This window comes from Anser cygnoides, chromosome 1 (genome assembly GCF_040182565.1).
Source record: "Anser cygnoides isolate HZ-2024a breed goose chromosome 1, Taihu_goose_T2T_genome, whole genome shotgun sequence".
Lineage (NCBI taxonomy): Eukaryota > Metazoa > Chordata > Aves > Anseriformes > Anatidae > Anser > Anser cygnoides.
In genome coordinates, this window is record NC_089873.1 from 207,904,604 (window position 1) to 207,922,758 (window position 18,155).

An 18,155-nucleotide genomic window follows, 5' to 3' on the forward strand; every position below is an offset into this window, starting at 1 on the left:
GGGCCAGAAGGAAAATACTGAGTGTTACCACAAGTCTGGCCAGATGACCTCTGTCACTCCCCTGGTCTCTGCTTTCAGCATCGACATCACTATGTGCTTCCAGAACTGCAGCTGGCAGCCCCTGGCACAGCTCAGCACAACCTCTTGTTATTTATTTGCTGCCTGAGAGGTGCCGTAGCAGCCTCTAGAACCCCTAGACCTTTTGTACCCACCACAACTGGTGGCCTTCTCACGGCACTTCATCCCCTCGACTTCTGCATATTCCTCCCCACCCTTCCTTAAAGGCAACTACTTTATCCTGTCCAAATCTAGGCCATGGAGACCTCTGTTTGTTTCCACTACGTATGTGGTTGAACAGGGACTGTTGTCTGACACACTGCCTTCAGTCCAAGCCAATGCACAGACACTAAACAACCCCAGGGTAGGAGGTAAAACACATGTGAATAAGATTCCCCTGTACGGCTCCTTGCTTTGTAGCTGAACTTGTCCTCCCCCTACACACATCCTTCCCCAAATTGCAATTTGTAGCCTAACACCCAGGAGAAAGCTCTGCTGTGGGTTTCTCCTCCACATTCCTGGGTGAGCCGAGGTGTGAGGGAGACAAAAAGCTGCTTAAGATCTTACAGTCTGGAAACATCTTCACACCCTCTCCATCCAGATGTTGTGACATCTGGAGATACAGAGCAGATGGGAGTTAGGGTGTAGTTCTGACCAGGACAGCAGGGCCATGGGGACGTGGGACCTGTGTTTAGGGTAAATACAGTATTATTAAAGCTCGGTCCAGATCTCTGGCCAGCAGATCCTGCCTGCCCTATGCCCAGTCCCACCATGCAGCAGTGATCTGCAAAAATGAATTAAATTTATTCTCATTTCTGCAATAATTTTGTACCAGATGAGATTAACATGGATGCTTTTCTCATCACAAGGGAGGAGACACATCTGGGTAAAAATCATAGAATGACTTGGGTTGGAAAGGACCTTTAAGATCATCTTTGGCTGCCCCAAAATGAGCAGCCAGGGAAGGGTTTTTGCCTTAATTTTTCATCTGTGCCAACATTTCTCTGCCTCAGAAAACTGAGAGGAGCACAAGCCTTGCAACACCCAGGAGCACTCAAGAGCTTCAATAAACAGGCAGTCATGGGAAAATCAGGGGGGATTGTGAGAATTTCCCATCACAGGTGAAAGAAGAGAAGCAGATTTGAGAGAGGAAGATCAGAGATGAAGAAGGAGATGGAGGGAAAAAAAAATCTCTTATTGAATTAGATTTATCCCCAAACAAGGGTCCAATCCACTGACCTACCAATTTGTCTTTTTATAAATTGCCATCACCAGGATATCTAAGCATCTTGATATTGTCCCTTGACAGAGGGAATAATTGAATGCTCTTCAGTTTATGTCAAGGCTGAAGGTACAAACCCGGCTCAGATGAGGGCACAACCGAGCAGACCGGGTCAGCCTCTGTCTTTCCTCCTGCGGTGCCTACCAAGGGTGGAGAGAGGGAGTTTCTCTTTCATTTCCCTTCCCATTAACACAGTTGCATTTTGTGAGGTATTTGTTTACATGAGTCTTCTCAGTTCGTTCCTCTCAGGGGAGCCATTAATTTATCTGCTTTGCTTTCTGTCAACAGGAGTTGACAGAGGGAGTTATGGGTTAACTGCTCTGTTTAGAGCAAGTGGCAGGTGCTGGTATCACTCAAGCTAAATGAAAATATAAATATCTCCTTACCTACCCAAGAAATCAGCTTAAATGCACAGGCCCCACTGTTTAGGTTCAACCTGTTTATAAGCCTAATGACCCAACACGGCGTTGAATGTGTTCAGTGACAGCTTGAATGTCAGGCTGCCCCAGAGCCCAGCTACATGTAATTACTGTATGAAAATTTCAAAAATGCCTTAATGATAGCAAGCACTGCACTTATAATGCCAGAAAGGAGCCTAATTTTGGAGAAACACATGCTCCATCAAAAACAGGGCCCCTTGAAGATCCTCGGGGGATCCTTGCAAATCAGAGGCTCCCAAGGCTGCAGGCCACGTCTGAAAGAATTGCCAACATGCTTTGCTATGAGTTTCTCCATCAGTTCATTTTGGGTCACTCTGGGAAGGAGATTTCCAAAAGAGGCCAATTTCATAATTTTATTCCTTTTCATCCTCAGCGCTGACACTTCTGAGGGCTGAAATGTGATGCAGTGCAGCCCATGCCATAAACGTGGATGTTAAAAGGTTTTGTAGAGGGAGCTGAGCTTATAAATCCCCACTTTTCTCTCCCAGCGAAATGAGTGGAAAATGCTTCTACATAATTTAATGGGCTTTGGATCAGACACACAGTTCACAGAAGCCCTTGCTGGTGTAAAACCCAATGCCAGTCAGAAGATGACACAACCAGTTCACTCCTCACTGGTCAGAAGTACAGTGAGAAAAACGTGTTTCATAGAATATCTTAAAAAATAGCTTACATGCAGCATGATTTCCAAAACAAAAAGCACCAAGGCAGTGGGGAAGACCTAATCATTTTTTGTACATTCATTTCTTCTATATGGGATACCAATAATTGCTACTGAAATAAAAGGGAAGAAAAAGAGGAAAAAAATGCTGACTGTGTCTGACAGGTTTGCTTTCAACAGTTTTCAGCTTTTCTTGAAAAACAGTGTAGTAAAGACATTGTCGAGACAATAAAGTATTAACAGAAATTCCAATTAAAGATAGAGAAACTTGGGTCTGTAAACAAGCAGAAATAGATGAAATGTAGGCATGAAGCAGAGGGGTTTCAGCAGGGCAGTTTCCAGGAAGCAGCAACAGCAGCTCCCTTGGCAAAAAAGGAACAATGTCATCTCAGAGAGTTACAAAATGTACATCTGATCTTGGGTGGTAGGGGCTGGAGCTGGAAAAGATACATTAGAAAGGCTGTTGGAAATTTATGGCTTGAAACACTGGCTAGAAATACAGATTTTAGATCCAGGGAGTTATCGTGTGCCGTGACCTAAAAAGGATATGGTTCCATCTTCCAGTTTATGTGGTGGCAAAGAGTTTCTCAATCTGCCTTCCTTCCCAATCCAATGCATTGCCTTCTTGCCAGTGCCAGTGCAACTACTTGTGAAATTACACTTTAAAACTAGACTGATTTTAAAATAGCCCAATTAAAGCTGGGGTAGGTTAAAAAAATGAAAAGGTAAGGGTTTGGCAGACAAGTGCTCTTTTTCTTTCTATTTCCAGCCCATTTCCCTGATCTGCTTATGGTGTGGTTTTACAAGCAGCTGCATCAGTGTCCCCAGGGAGGCAGCAAGCAGCAGGGTGGCTGAGCCCTGGCAGGAGGGAACATCTCAAGCTGGGTTTGTCATCAGAAACGCTGAAATGTGGAACCATTCCTCCACAAAGGCTGACATTTTCAAACCCCAGAGCCTGAACTTTGGTAAAAACAAACTTGTGTTTAAAGGATACCTGGCAATTGGATTTCCTGAGGATTTCTGCATCCAGCAGATCTAAGCATTGATCCAGCCTCACTTGGGTAATGATATGTAGAACGAGACATTTGGTTCAGGAGCTTATGTCTGAGGATGTTGCTGTCTCTCCTGTCTCCATCTGTACCACTTCCTTCTCTTCAGATATAATAGTTAGCTAATAAATTAACATTTATATACTGCTTTGAAAATCCTCAGCACTAAATACAGGTTTTTATTAGCTCATATCCTGGCAAAGTATTTTTTTCCCTTATAAATTACTTTTTTTTAATTGAATTATCTATTGCAATTTTAAAACATACAAAGTGCTTGGACCTCTGCTATTTATCATTTTTTCCCTGCGAGAGTTTGCCAAGGTAGGAAGGAAATTGGGTCAAGAATTTATGGCAAAAAGCAGATAAGCATTTTACTTTAGGGTCCTTTTATGTCCATGATTCCAATGAGACTAATAATCTTTGCAAATCATTAGCATGTCATAGCCCAAAATCCATCCTGAAACTGTATGATCTCACCTCATAAGTTTCTCCTTAGACTCCTAGACTCACTCGGTCATCATCTTAATAGTGATATATATCTCATAGATAATTGATTGAAATGACATGCTTAAAAGCATCAAACAAGACCTTTTACTTGGCTGTGAAACAGCTAAGAATGGTTATATCTGGTTTTCATATAATGGGCCCAAAAGGTTAAATGCCTGGTCCAGGATCACACAATAAATTAGTGGCACTGCTAGGCATAAGAGGAACTAGTGCTGTTTCCCAGACTCTTGCTTCTCAGCAGTAGACATAACTATCTCTCCATCTCAGGAACAACTGCATGTTCTAAAATGAAGATGGTTTTCTTGCTACTTAAAACCGTGCCCTTGACCTCTTAAATTCTCTTGTCTTTTGGCCTTGTGCAAGGTCAGAAGTGCACACGGGACAATGCAGAGACAGAGGCCACATGGTAAGCGTCTAATCTTGGCTTTATTATTGTTATTATTTTCCAGAAGATAGACTTTCCAGAGATAGAAATTTGCCTTATGTCGACTTCAACTCAAAACTTTACAATTCGGAGCTATCTACTGAATAAGACTCTGTGGTGCTCCACTACATCTCATATGGTATACATCTTACATGGTGGAGAGCCCTTTGCTGAGTTTTGCTTTTTCTTTTTTTTTTCTTTTACCTTGTAAGAAATATAAAAGATTGTGTTTGTTGCATCTATTTGAAACAGATAGTAATAATTAACATTTATATAGCGCTTTCTGCTTTATAAGCACTGCACAAACACTAACTAATTACTTTTGCTTTAGTGTAAATTAATGTAATCCTACTCTGCTTTACAATCTATTTGCATCTTTTGTTGACTGAGAGCTAGTTCAATTGCTTCTAATCTTTGGTCTAACTAGTTATTAAAGACACGGCTAAAAAGATCCATTTACATCTTCAATTGCCTTATCCACTCCCCAACCCCTTTCGTTTGCTTTTTCTTTTTCCTTCTGCAGTCTTTTTGCTGAATATTCCTCCAGCTGGATGCCAGTGCATGGTAGCAAAGCTCTCCTTCAGCAGACCAGTGAGCCTTTCTACTCCTGTTGTTAAATGGAGTGAAAAAACTTCCTGTTCATTATAAGAATGACTTAATAAGTCATTCTACTTTGCCACAGAAAGTCATATAGAAGACACGTCTTCCTATGGCAAACTGAACTTATCACTTAGCAAATAAATTAGTGATCTCGGTACCCATAATCTGGAATTCAGTTTCCATTTGCAGCTTGGATAAATCACTTGAGGTCTTACACAGCATTTTGACTTCTGGAAAATATGAAAAATATTTGGCTTTCCTGAATATTGACACAGAATCCATATACTCCAGCAAACAGGCTTACAAAGTGCAAACAGGAGCTTGGGTTTGTGCATGCTCTGCCACCGAATTCTGTGTGACCATGTCCACGTCACCTCCCTTCTGCCTGTCTGTTCTACCTGGAATATATGCAAGGACCTACTTGAATGGCTAAATCCTTAAGAAATAACAGTCATGCAAAATCATAATTGAATGAAAAAACACTACTGTGTTATTATTTCAACCAGATTTGGACTCTTACTCCCAAATGAGTCAACCTAGGGTCTCTCGGTAGCCAACAGAGAGACAGCATCACTTCTAGGTCAAAATTGTTCTCTACTAGTAATAGATGTGTAACAGTTTTTTTATGAATCTTGCCCTAGAAATGCCTTTTTTTTCCCCCTTCATTAATTATAAAATGAATCAAACATAATGAGTTTGGTTGTAGGTATTTGCAGAATAGATGTCTAAATTTGGGTGAGACAAATTCTACATCTTAGGAAAGCCTGTTCACCCTGCCATGTAGATTTACAATTGAAGCTCAAAAACAGAATGTAAATTTTATCTCCAGATTATTTGCCATGGTGTTAAGAAAACAGAAATAAATAAAAATAAACCTTGATATCATTCTGATATATTTGGGCAAATGTAGAATTTTGCAAGGATAATATAAATGCAATATTTTCTATTGTTACCCAAGCCACAGTATCTCTTACCTTTACCTTCCTAAGCTCCCTCCTTAGTACATAGAATCCTAGAATCATTAAGGTTGGAAAAGACCTCCAAGATCATCTGGTCCAACTGTCCCCCTACCACCAATGTCACCCACCAAACCCTGTCCCTAAGCACCACGTCCAACCTTTCCTCGAACACCCCCAGGGACGGTGACTTTACCACCTCCCTGGGCAACCCGTTCCAAAGCCTGACCGCTCTTCCTGAAAAGAAATGCCTCCTAATTTACAACCGAAACATTGTGTTGTCCTTCAGCATTTGTATGTCTAGAAAAGTCCATGGAGGTCTGTTTTGCAGGTTCATTTTAGCTCTGAGCTGCAGCCAAGCAATCGGGTGTGAGTCCTTTTGCCAGAGTGTAGTATGTGATCTGCAGAGATATTGGATGGAGTTCTCACACTGTAACATGGATTGCATCTTCTTTAAATCCCTTTGAGGGATTCCTCACTTTGCTATTCCAGTAAGGGAGCCCCTTGTCTAATGAAATAAAATAATATAATAAAGTAAAACAAAATAAAATGAAAAATAAAATAAAATAAAAAATAAAGAGATTCTTTTCTAATTTATTATTTTGATCTCTTTATTCCCCCCCCTCCCCCCCGACATTTCACCTAAGGAAAATATACTGCCTACTGCATAAGCTTGATGTGTAATTTAAAGTTAAGCTTTGGACACAGTAGGACACTGATTAATCAATCCCTAACATCTTTCAATGCACTCTGATTATCTTGCAGAGAAGTCCTAAAATAAGTCCATAGAAAATCAGAAATCAATTCATGGGTCTTTGCAGTCTTTTTACAGATAATTCATATTTTAATAAACTTAGTTTGAAGATGTGTTCTTCAGGGGATTTTATCAGAAAAAGAAAACAGGTTTATTTCTTTCCTTGCTGAAGGAAAGCAAGGAGAGATTACCCAGTAACACAGCATCTGAGACAAGATCAGGGACAATTTTACACATGATAAGGCAAGGACACATTGGCCTTGTGACTAATCCTGCAGGTGTCTTGGATGCTAGCTACTTGGATCTTGTAACCTGGGCAAGATACTTGCTTTTGCCTGCAAAAAAAGGGATAGCAGTATTTACTTTTCCTTCTGTTGTTTGTCCTGTCTATTTAGGTGAGAGTTTCCCTGTTACAGCAGCATTCTGTGGACTGTTTACATAAATAGTGTTAATAAATAGGCAGGTAAAAAAAAAAAAAAAAAGCTTTTTGAGCATACTTTTGGGTTTATTCCTCCAAACTCACTTGAGCCTGTTACATCTCTGGCCATTCAACTGCAGTATTAAAAGCCAATGCAGGCACAAACTATTATTTTGTTATTATTGTTATATTATTTCATTATTTTCACAGCCAAGGCCCAATATAAAAATAAAAACAGAATTCAGATATTGCAAGTTTTACATGACACCTCTTTTTCAACTACAGCTGTCCCCCTGTGAGCAGCTCAGACACCAGGCTGCATCCAAAGGGTGCAGAACAGGAGATGTGCTCTGAACTCTGTTTTAAATACCCATTACACACCAGCATGTTCCTTATACCCAGTGATACAGATATATGACAAGGTTTATACTTTAAACTTTATCTGCCAACTGTTTTCTCCTTCTTAGTTTACCTGCAGTGAGCGCTCCTGATAGTGTCAATGTTTTTAGAGGCAATGTTTTTAGTGGAGACAGCAGGGAGGAAAGGCAGACGTGCTTTCTTTCCTAAGAGTCCCAGCCCTCATCCAGTTCTCTTCTATGAGAGCAGAATTAAAGCATATTAATGATAAATAAGGTAATTTTGAGGGTGGATATGAGTTCAAAGCCTTGCTCTTATGGAAAGGGCTGTGGGCTCATCAATATCCCCGTAGAAGAGACAGGACCTGTACACTTCAGGCAGAGAGTTTAAAGGAGACAAAAGGAAGTGGAAGTGCTTTTTCACACAACACGTAATTACATTGTAGGACTACTCACAGGATGTTGCAAAGGCCAAAAGTGTTTAAGTGTCAAATGGGATTAGACAAATCCTCAGAGAACAGGTCAGTGAAGAACTGTCAAACCCAGTGGTCGAGCTAAGAAATTTGCTGAGCCCCAGACTCCTGGGAGTATATCGAGAGGCAGGACCAAGCTTATTGCTTTAAACACACTTCCTAACCACTTTCCCTTTTTGCTTTTCCAAAAAAAACACCACTGGGAGACAGGATACAGGACTGGATGGCCCATTGCTCTCACCCAGTTTAATCATTCTTCTGTCCATTATTCTGGGAGTTCTTCACAGGATGGTCAAATCTGAGACAAAACTGCACGATATGCCATAGGCAAGGACTTAAGTATAGACAGCCATTTGATCAGTTAATGCATAGTCCTGTAAGAAGTTCTAGTGTGTAAAGAGAGTTCAGTTGGTCTCTGATGCCCTACTAAGATGACTAGTTTTGCTTTGTGTATCTATATGCAGACAGAAGTCTTTATTTCTTCCTTTTTTTCCCCAGAAGTTCACAGAAATGCATACATTGCCTATGGTTGCATACAGCCCATATGGGGTAATAAAGTTTTGTGTTTTCCATATGCAATTTATGAAGGAGAAGGTTATAGAAATAATATATCTAAGTGCTGGTATTCCCTTACAAAATAGTGAGAAAAGAGGTTGAATGAAGACTGTGCATGGGACTTGTCCTGGGCTTCTTGCTACACTTCCACATGGGTCACCATTTTATAACAAAAATTTCCTGTAGGTCACACAAGACCTCTAAGAATTAGATACAAAGCCTTGCCCAGAAAAGCCTTTTCACCACCCTGAACGAGCCTTCCACTAGTCTTTTCTTGTTATCTAGGAGATGACTAGAGATTATCAAATGCATTCTGGTTTTTGTTTGTTTGTTTGTTTGTTTGTTTTGTTTTGTTTTGTTCTTTTTCAGAAAAATGAATCAAAACAAAACAAATGAAAAAACACCTTAGACTGTTTTTACAATTTGTAGGAAAAAGAAAAGACTCCTCCAAACAGATTCAGGAAACGTGCCTAGGGCCTTCACCTGGGATATCTGAGATGCATTCAAGATCTTGTCCAGTCTGATTCAGATTAAGGACTTAAATCTCCTGTTTTTCAGGACATTTAAGAGCCCAAATCAGCAGATGGTGGTTGATGGAGGAAGAATGGGAGGAAGGACTACTGTGTTCTTTAGTGAGATTCATTCAGTGACTACCTGCATTGAAGGTGTCACTCCTGCATTCGATGCCACCAGCTCTGGGACGTGCTGACACGCACGCTGTTTTCACCCAGCTTGTGGATGTCTGGCACATCACACACCCAGTGCTTGAGGCTGACTTGGTGAGCGAGGAAAAATTCACAGATGGAACCTGAGTCAGTCTACATTGGCAGGCTGGCTCTTCTGGCATTTAGTATTTAAATAGCCGTACACATTATCTAACTGAAAATATTTTTAACTTCCAGCCCAAAATCTTGCCCTAATACAGGCTAAAAGCTGCAACCCATGAGGGGACACTTCGGGGTCTGCAAAATGGAAATAATTGCATTCCAGCCCCTTCGTGCTTTCCCACAATACTTCAAATGTCCACTACTGTTTCAAGCTTTTCTGGACCTTCAACTCACTGCAGTTTTAGATTTATTTATGGAAAGGTCACAAACCACATCTTTTGGACAGGATGTTACCAATTGCCTAGGAAGTCCCATACCAGTAGAAGAAAGACTTAGTGGTTGTGACCAGAAAAGGGAGGTTTTGTTACTTTCTTCAAGAACTGGGCTCAAGCCAAGAAGAGTTAACTCAACTTTTCATTATTCCCTCTTGTGCCTGCTTCTTTCCAAAGTCTTTGCCAAAAATGTGAGAGGATGTTATACCTACAGCTTAATTTATTTCCTACAAAGACCTTCTGGGATTCAAACCTCTATTATAAATCTGAAGCTTAAAGTTTAATAAAAAACACAGGAATCTTTTATGTTATAGAAGAATCTCCCAGAAACCTGGTAAATAGCATCACGCAGTTTAAGCCACGGTTGTGTATTTGCTAAGATCAGATCATTGCAGCCTCCGATCACCTGGCAATACAAATTTGATTTGAATCATTCCTAAGTACATGCCCAAATATCTGCTGAATACATCAGAACATTCAACATTACATTTATGCTGGCTTTGTGCTTCAGTCAAGCTGTGGAATGGCAGGCAGCATCACAGATTTTTTTGGACAAATGGAAATGGCCAAATAAGATTTCCCGAGTTCATCATTTTGCATCATGAGACCAGAATATGGAGCCCAGTACCAGGCATTTGCATCCTCACAGAAGTGCAGTGAGGACTGTCACAGTGGACTGAGTTGTTTCAGAAAGATGTCAAATATCAAGTGGTAATTTAACTTGTTGTTGGACATTAATAACAACGGCCACAAAGTAACTTAAACATCTGAACTCCTAACATCTGCAGATGCAGCTTAAGATCCTGAGTTGGAGCTAGCTTCCCAAATACCATGGCTGGTTTGACCCCAATATCTCTTGGTGTTTGTGTGAAAAACTCTCTCCCTTCTGACTCTGAGTGGTGTTTTTATTATTCACCATGGGATTTCACTGGTCAGACATCGCTGTAGTTGTATATGCTCCATGGCTTTTCTGACTGAAGGGCACTATCCAAACATGAAAGAGCATCTTGTTAATAATACCTGAGGTTCATACTACTCTTCTCACACAAAGATTTCAGACATGCATTGGCAAAGATTTCTAAATTAAGTATTCTGCTGTGCTTATGTGACTCGTTTCTCAAAAAATCCAAGGCTGAATATCAGTCTGCCTGGGAGATCAAGAGTCTGCTCTCAGCTCTGTTGCTTTCTTCTTGTACCACCCTAAGCAAGTTACTCTGCCTACCCGTGCCTCATCCCTTCCTCTATAAAAGGAAGAAAAGGATGCTTGTTTGCTACTTACCAGCTTTGGGTCTTACTTAACGATTTGCTTTGTGGAGCCCAAAGGAGGGAAAATAAAATCCAGCACGCTACTCGGCATTCTGTGGCTGTGCTCATTCTACAAAGGACAGCAGCATTAAAAATTAGGGGAAAAAATGCCCAAAGCAGTGGAATGAGAAGATCTATTTTAAAAAAAAAAAAAAAAAAAAAAAAAAAAGACAAAAAAAAGCAGGCCCTGCTGAGTAAGATGATGCCATTTTAGCATAAGCAGTTTTGCGGAAGAAAACCTTTCTTCGCCCAGAGCGAAGGTGTACAAAATCAACCCACCAGGATTCCTGCTCACGTTTTCATGAAGACGAGATATTTCACTTTTCCAGCTTTCTCATCACCCTGTTGCCATAACTATATAGGAAACACATAAAGCTATCTCTACCACTTAAACACTCACATTTTGACAGAAAATTGGATGATATGACATGCTGCCTTCTTGAACAGGCACTGTCTATCACCTTGCTGCTAATCTCTGTGATTAGTGACCTGCAATGTAAGTCAGCTATCAAAGACCACCTGTCCCTTTTGCTGTAAGCGCCTCCTAGCATATCGCTTTGTGGTGTCACACTCTCTTGTCTGGTTTTTGATTGATGGAAGTTTGTCTTTTGAGTGGTGACTCAGAAAATAAATCATTCCCCTTGCCATTCATTGAGTGCAATTCTGCAGCACAAAGCCGGTGTGGTTAATCAAAGCTCCAAAGAGCAACAAAAAGCAACAGAACCGAGAATGAGGAGGATAGATATAAAGGATAAAACATAATAAAAAGGATTATTTAGGAGCCAACCAGCGCAAAAACAAAATAAAAACAGCTGCAAATAAGCAGTGCGCTTACTGCACCAGAACTAGAAAGCTCAGGTTTTTGTTCTGCTTCTTGGCACATATGCATGGATGTGAGAAGAGCCTCACACCTCTGAAAAATATAACTATGTCGAGGAGTCTGATTTTACAGGCTTTAGTATGTGAATAACCCTTGCTGGGATCAGTAGGACTTTCTGAGTTGAGTAAGTAAAGCCTGAAGGATGCTTCTGTTGTGAACACTATTCCAAATCAGCTTGCAGTCCAGCTGGTATTGTACACTCAGAAGGCTGTCAAAAATAAGAATGGCTATTGCCATTAATTGTCCTGGAGGAAAAAAAAAAAAATATGCAAAGAGCAAGATGATGAAAAAATCGAACTGAGACAGAAACATTGCATCATAGGACAAGAAAGTCCTTTCCAAATAGAAACGGTTTAGAGCAGAAGGGTTTTGTGCTTTTATGGAGGGACCAGGATTGAAGCAATGGAAAGGACAGTACCAGAAGCTGTTGTTTTTGGTTTTGGTTTTTTTTTGGTCCAGCAAGTTTATGGAAGACTTTAAAAATATGAGGAGCAATTGTAAGCTAGAGACAGAAAGAAACTGGTGGTTGAGTATGTAACTGAGACAAGTGTGATTCTTTCTATTCACTGTGTGCCACAGAAGTCACAAAAAATGTGAAGTGTTGATGGCATGGATGAAATCTTAGCAGAAGCAAAATCAAGACACAAGGAGTAGCAGATAAAAAATAATAATCTATCAGAGAAACACACTGCAAGGCAAATTCCCTGCCGACACAACTGCATTGAAGACAAGGTATCTTAACCATCTGGGAATTTGGCCATAAAAAGGAGATGACAAGAATTGGATGTCCATGGAGAGGTGCTGGAAACTTACTTAAGTCAGTTAAATGCAACAGATAAGAAAGAAAGGAAAGAAAGGAAAGAAAGGAAAGAAAGGAAAGAAAGGAAAGGAAGGAAAGAAAGGAAAGAAAGGAAGGAAGGAAAGGAAAGGAAAGGAAAGGAAAGGAAAGGAAGGAAGGAAGGAAGGAAGGAAGAAGGAAGGAAGGAAGGAAGGAAGGAAGGAAGGAAGGAAGGAAGGAAGGAAGGAAGGAAGGAAGGAAGGAAGGAAGGAAGGAAGGAAAGAAAGAAAGAAAGAAAGAAAGAAAAAGGAAAAAAGAAAGAAAGAAGGAAAGAAGGAAAGAAGGAAAGAAGGAAAGAAGGAAAGAAAAAGAAGGAAAGAAGGAAAGAAAAAGAAAAGGAAGAAAAGAAAGAAAGAAAGAAAGAAAGAAAGAAAGAAAGAAAAGAAAGAAAGAAAGAAAGAAAGAAAGAAAGAAAGAAAGAAAGAAAAAGAAAAAGAAGGAAAGAAGGAAAGAAGGAAAGAAAAAGAAGGAAAGAAAAAGAAGGAAAGAAAAAGAAAGAAAAGAAAAAGAAAGAAAGAAAGAAAGAAAGAAAGAAAGAAAGAAAGAAAGAAAGAAAGAAAGAAAGAAAGAAAGAAAGAAAGAGAGAAACCTAATGTGTTTTTGTGGTGACCTTTCCAGTCTTCTTACAAACAGCAAGAGGGAGAGAAAGGGCTGAGGAGAGTTAAATTTATAAAGACATGAATGAATTGGGAATTGAAGCACTGTTATAGAGGAATGTGTATGTGAATGGTGCAAATTTACAGGACTATTTCTGATGAACTGTAGGAGGAATTTCAGTTTTTCAGCACCTTTCTTTACGAAAAGAAAAACCTTCATCTGGTGGGAATTCAGTCAATTTCCTCATGTTTTTTTGGCCGTTTCCTAAGTTGCAAGGTTACTAATGGTAATTACAGACCCTGTTTGTACCTTGTGGCTCTAACTGTGCAGAAAGGTTTTCTTGGCACGTGTGCTTCTCCTGCTAGTGGGTTTATAAATGACTGACCCTTCCTAGGAATTACTGCAATACTCATGAGCAGCTAGAAGCCCCCTTTCCTCATTTCTTTTTTGTAGAATACAGTAACTGCTCTTCTTGCTCAAATTTTGCTATCTCCAGCCCTCATGACAATAAACCACAATGTCAGTGTTTGTTATAACAGCTCTTATTACAGCGTCCTTGTGAAGGAGCCTGTTTTAAAGTGTTTTATTGAAAGGTATAACAAACCTGGTCCTTTTGAGGATTTCACACAAACAGAGGTAGTATAAAGGAGATAAACCAATTCAATAACAATTGAAAAAAAAAAAAAAAGTCACATTTTTCCAAACAAAAAAGGCTTTGTTTTTTAAGGGAGGAAGATAGTGTAATGAAGAGCAGTCAGATGTTCTATTCCATTTACATTTTTGAACTAAGTACCAATAAACTTAATTCAATACAGCAAAATGTCTACCTTTATTTGGTAGACCTCTTAAACACTATTACTATATTAAACAGGTCCTTAGAAGACTGTTTCTTCTTCATTCAGTCTGAAGTCTTTCCATCTCTCAGGCCCTTATTCAGCAAAATGCTTAATGTGCATAAATTTTGGGCAGTGAGGAATCCCATTTGCACTCACTGTATTGAACGTACACAGTTCGTGAATGAAAATAGGTCAGTGACTTTGGTGGGTTTAAACACATGTTTAAAATCAAAGCGGTGCTCAGAAGCTCTGTGGATGACTTGAGTAAAGCTCATTTATGGCATACACTCCCAATCCTCCATTCACGTTCAATAGGTTCTCTGTGCTTTGCTGACAAATAGGATGTGTGAACTTGGTCTGCTGCCATCACTGGAATAGACTGGGAGAGAATTCAGTGGATTTTTGTTTTTGAAGTAGTGTCTTAATTTCTGAGAAGAGTGCAACAGAAACTACAAAGTTGTCAGAATTTGGTTCTGTCATTGCAAAGTTCCTTTTGGAGGTTAAAGGGACAAAACCCAGTGAGCAGTCTTTGTAAAGTCAGAGTTGCAGAAACAAGAGCAGGGCTGTCTTTTTCTCTGACCAGCTGCCAGTGTATCTCATGGCCATCCCACAGCCCTTGTTCCATGGGATCCTTGAATGGCTGGTGGTGTGGGGCAGCTGCGGGTCCCTGTGGTGCCAGCCCTGCTCCAGCAGGGCCACCCCGAGCAGGGGGCCCAGCCCCACGTCCAGGCGGCTGCTGGAGATCCCCAAGGAGGAGCCCCCAGCCCCTCTCTGGGCAGCCTGTGCCAGGGCTCCGGCACCCGCCCAGCCCAGCAGTGCTTCCTGAGGGGCAGAGGGCACCTCCTGGGCTCCAGGCTGGGCCCGGGGCCTCTGGGCCTGGCCCCGGGCACCCCTGAGCAGAGCCTGGCTCCGGCCTCTCGGCACCTCCCGGCAGTGCCGGTGGCCATGGCTGGCAGCCCCCGGAGCCTCCTCTGCTCCAGGCCCAGCAGCCCCAGCTCTCGCAGCCTCTCCTCACGGCAGAGGTGCTCCAGGCCCTTCGGCACCTCGGGGGCCCTGCGCTGGGCTCTCCCCAGGGTGCCCAGCTCTGGCTGGGGCTGGGGGGCCCAGCGCTGGGCCCAGGACTACAGGGGCGGCCTCAGCAGCGCGGAGAAGAAAGGCAGAGACTCCCTCCTGCAGTCCCTCATCAGCTTAGAATACTTAGAGAATACACTTAATTATGCTTGCACCAGACAGCTCAGTGAGTGAGAAATTTGTAATAAAATGCTGTCTTCAAGCCCCTGCATTACTATTACGAATTGTAGGGTATTATGAATTGTTAGGGTCTTCCATTCCTCACAGGCTTTTGGAGAGCCACAAATGCTGTGTTACACCACATCCCTCTAAACCAACTTGCAAAACTCACAGCACATCTCACCTTTACAGTCGTGTTGTAGCTGTGTTGTGCTGCAGCACAAATCCAGGGCATAGCATCGAAAACAAGGCTGGGCTCTAAGAAGTGTAGAGGATCAAGATTTCATTAGCACGTTCAGGATTTAGCCTTTCAAGACAGAAACACCAATGGAATGTGATTAATACCTTGCCAGTGTATTTCCATACTTACTCGGTATGAAAAAGACTGAGGAGTGATAGGTATTTTCAATTCCTTTTCCTGTCTAGTAAACAACCATATTCTACTCTAGCATTCCAAGACACAGCTCCTGTTTTTTTGCAGTTAGGAGGGCTCAGCTCCCAAGAAACCCAACCTGTAATTGCAGATTTGCAACATAAATGAATAAATAAAATAATAGTAATAATGCTTGGTTTGTGGGTTTTCTCAGTATTTTCCCTGTAAACCAGTTTAGGTACTCAAGAATTCAAAAATGTATTTTACCATCTTGCTGCAAGTCATAGGGCTTTTTTTTTTTCAGTGTTTCTGTTCTGTTGCATTTAATAAACTTAAAGTGAAAATACAATTTATTAATTATTTTGACAAACGTACTTTTAATACATGGTGTATTTTTTATATCAGTTTTCTCTGTGTGCAGACATGCTTTCATTCCAGTGCGTATACACACTGGTTTTCCACAGACAAATATCCCAGGCCATGCTGTTACATGAAGGAGGGCATGTAACATTTCTTTGCACTTTCTCAACTCTGCTAAGTTCTAATATGTTTCTAGCTGGGCAAAGAGAAGCTATCTGAATACAAAGATATTTGCATCTGATTTCCATCCATATCTCATCCCTTAATTCTTCTTTCCTTCCTCTCCCTGTTTGCTTTCTTACACACTCTCATTATTTTTTTTCATTCCTAATAAACTCGTAATGTACCAAAACACTTTTAAAAGCATAGGACAGCATTTTCCAAAGTCTTCCATGTGCCCAAATAGAGACATTTCAGCATGGCCTGATTTCCCACCAATTAGGTGACCGTTGTACATAAAATGTGCCTCCAGGAGGTGTCTGAGTCACTTCCTGTGGAAATAAGACACAGAAAATCACAATCAGTTTGAAATCCTCAAGTTCAAGCCCAGTTTGGACAGATGCAGGTTGCTGCGTGCATGTATCCCGTTAGCCAGTGTAATTAGTAAAGTTCTGAGTCACACATAATTGAGACTTTCTTCCCATCGGTAATTGCTCTAGGAGGGTTTTCCTGCAGTCCATTAAGTAACCTCTCTTTTGTTCAGTGCAAGAATGTATAAAAAAGGCAAATTAGCCTTCTGGTGCCCAAAGGCATGAGCATAGGTACTATTTCTTTCATTCTTTCTTTCAGATTATCCCATTCTGACCATTACACAGACGTCATTATTTTAATGTTGAATACTCAGACAAGAGTGCCATGGATGTAAAAGAAAGGAAACCGTATCGATCTCTGACTCGGCGCCGCGATACCGAGCGCCGCTACACCAGCTCCTCAGCGGAGAGCGAGGACAGCAAGGTTCCCCAGAAGTCCTACAGCTCCAGCGAGACCCTGAAGGCTTATGATCAAGACTCCAGGTTGACCTACAGCAATCGGGTCAAAGATATGGTGCACCAGGAGGCTGATGAATTCTGCAGAGCAGGTGAGCGCATCTCAGCAGGAGCTGCTGTAAGCAGTGAGAGTTAAACAACTCGGTGCTGAGAGCTTGGGGTGGGTAGGGGGCTGCTTTTGAAAGACTGTGAGGCTGAAAGCAAGATATAGTGAAGGAGAGCAGCAAGGAACATCTTAATTGTTTTGTACAGTTGTGGGATGTATGCAAACTGGTGACTTTAAGTGGGATACCACTAGCCTGTGTTCATTAGCATCAACTAAAAGACATTCTCTAATTACGAGTGTTGGGAGTACAGAGAGGTACTACTCTTATCCCACATTCTAGAAGAAAGTTGGAGGCTGTCTTGTATGTGTTGTGTGCATCTGCAACAGCCCATTGACACTTCCCGCTGTGAAACCAGACACAGTGGGAACATGCTGCACAGTCCATCTCCATGTATACTGATGTTGCATGAAAAGTCCTGAGAGCAACCTGCTTCTAGGTGTTCCTGTTTGAGCAGGGCTGTCAGACCAGATGACTTCCAGAGGTCTCTTCCAAACTCATCTGGTCTGTGATTCTGAAGTCCCTGCCTGCTTAGGTGTCCTTTTTTTTATGTCATGTGCTTGCTCTGTCATGAAGTCAACAAAGATCCCAAGGCAGAAGACAACCAAGGGATAGTACTACTGTCACACTGTCCATCAGGGCTACAGAAAAAAACAAGAAGCCTGGAGGAACTGCAGATGAGCTGAAACATCCTTGACATTGTACATGGCCTGCAGGCTATGGGTTTGAGACAAGGACAAGTTCTAGTATTAAAAGGGTGGCGAAGAGACACGTTTAGGACTTTTAGGACTCCATTTAGCGAATATGGGTCAGCATGGGCTCCAGAGTCCTAACTGACATTCCAGATATTTTCCTTTTTATTGCTAGCTTGAAGTCAAGTGCAGTTACATTTTTGATGCTGTTGTTGCCTACGTGAGGTAGATTTCTGGCTGTTTCTATAATCTCATGGTCTCATTTTCATTTTTCTGTAGAGACATGAGTAACTTAGTTCAGAAACCAAGCAGGGTTTCACATA

At 41.3% G+C, this 18,155-nt stretch overlaps 1 protein-coding gene across 19 annotated transcripts in view; it reads left to right on the top strand.

Moving 5' to 3' along the window:
• Window positions 1-18,155, top strand: part of TENM4 (teneurin transmembrane protein 4) — a 1,678,763-nt gene that overhangs the window by 1,319,454 nt on the left and 341,154 nt on the right. For all 19 annotated transcript variants that reach the window (XM_066989940.1, XM_066989945.1, XM_066989941.1 and 16 more), the window contains one exon: window positions 16,840-17,128. In XM_066989940.1, coding sequence (XP_066846041.1) covers window positions 16,906-17,128 — 223 coding nt within the window. In that variant the 5' untranslated portion in view covers window positions 16,840-16,905. The remainder of the gene's footprint in view (window positions 1-16,839; window positions 17,129-18,155) is intronic.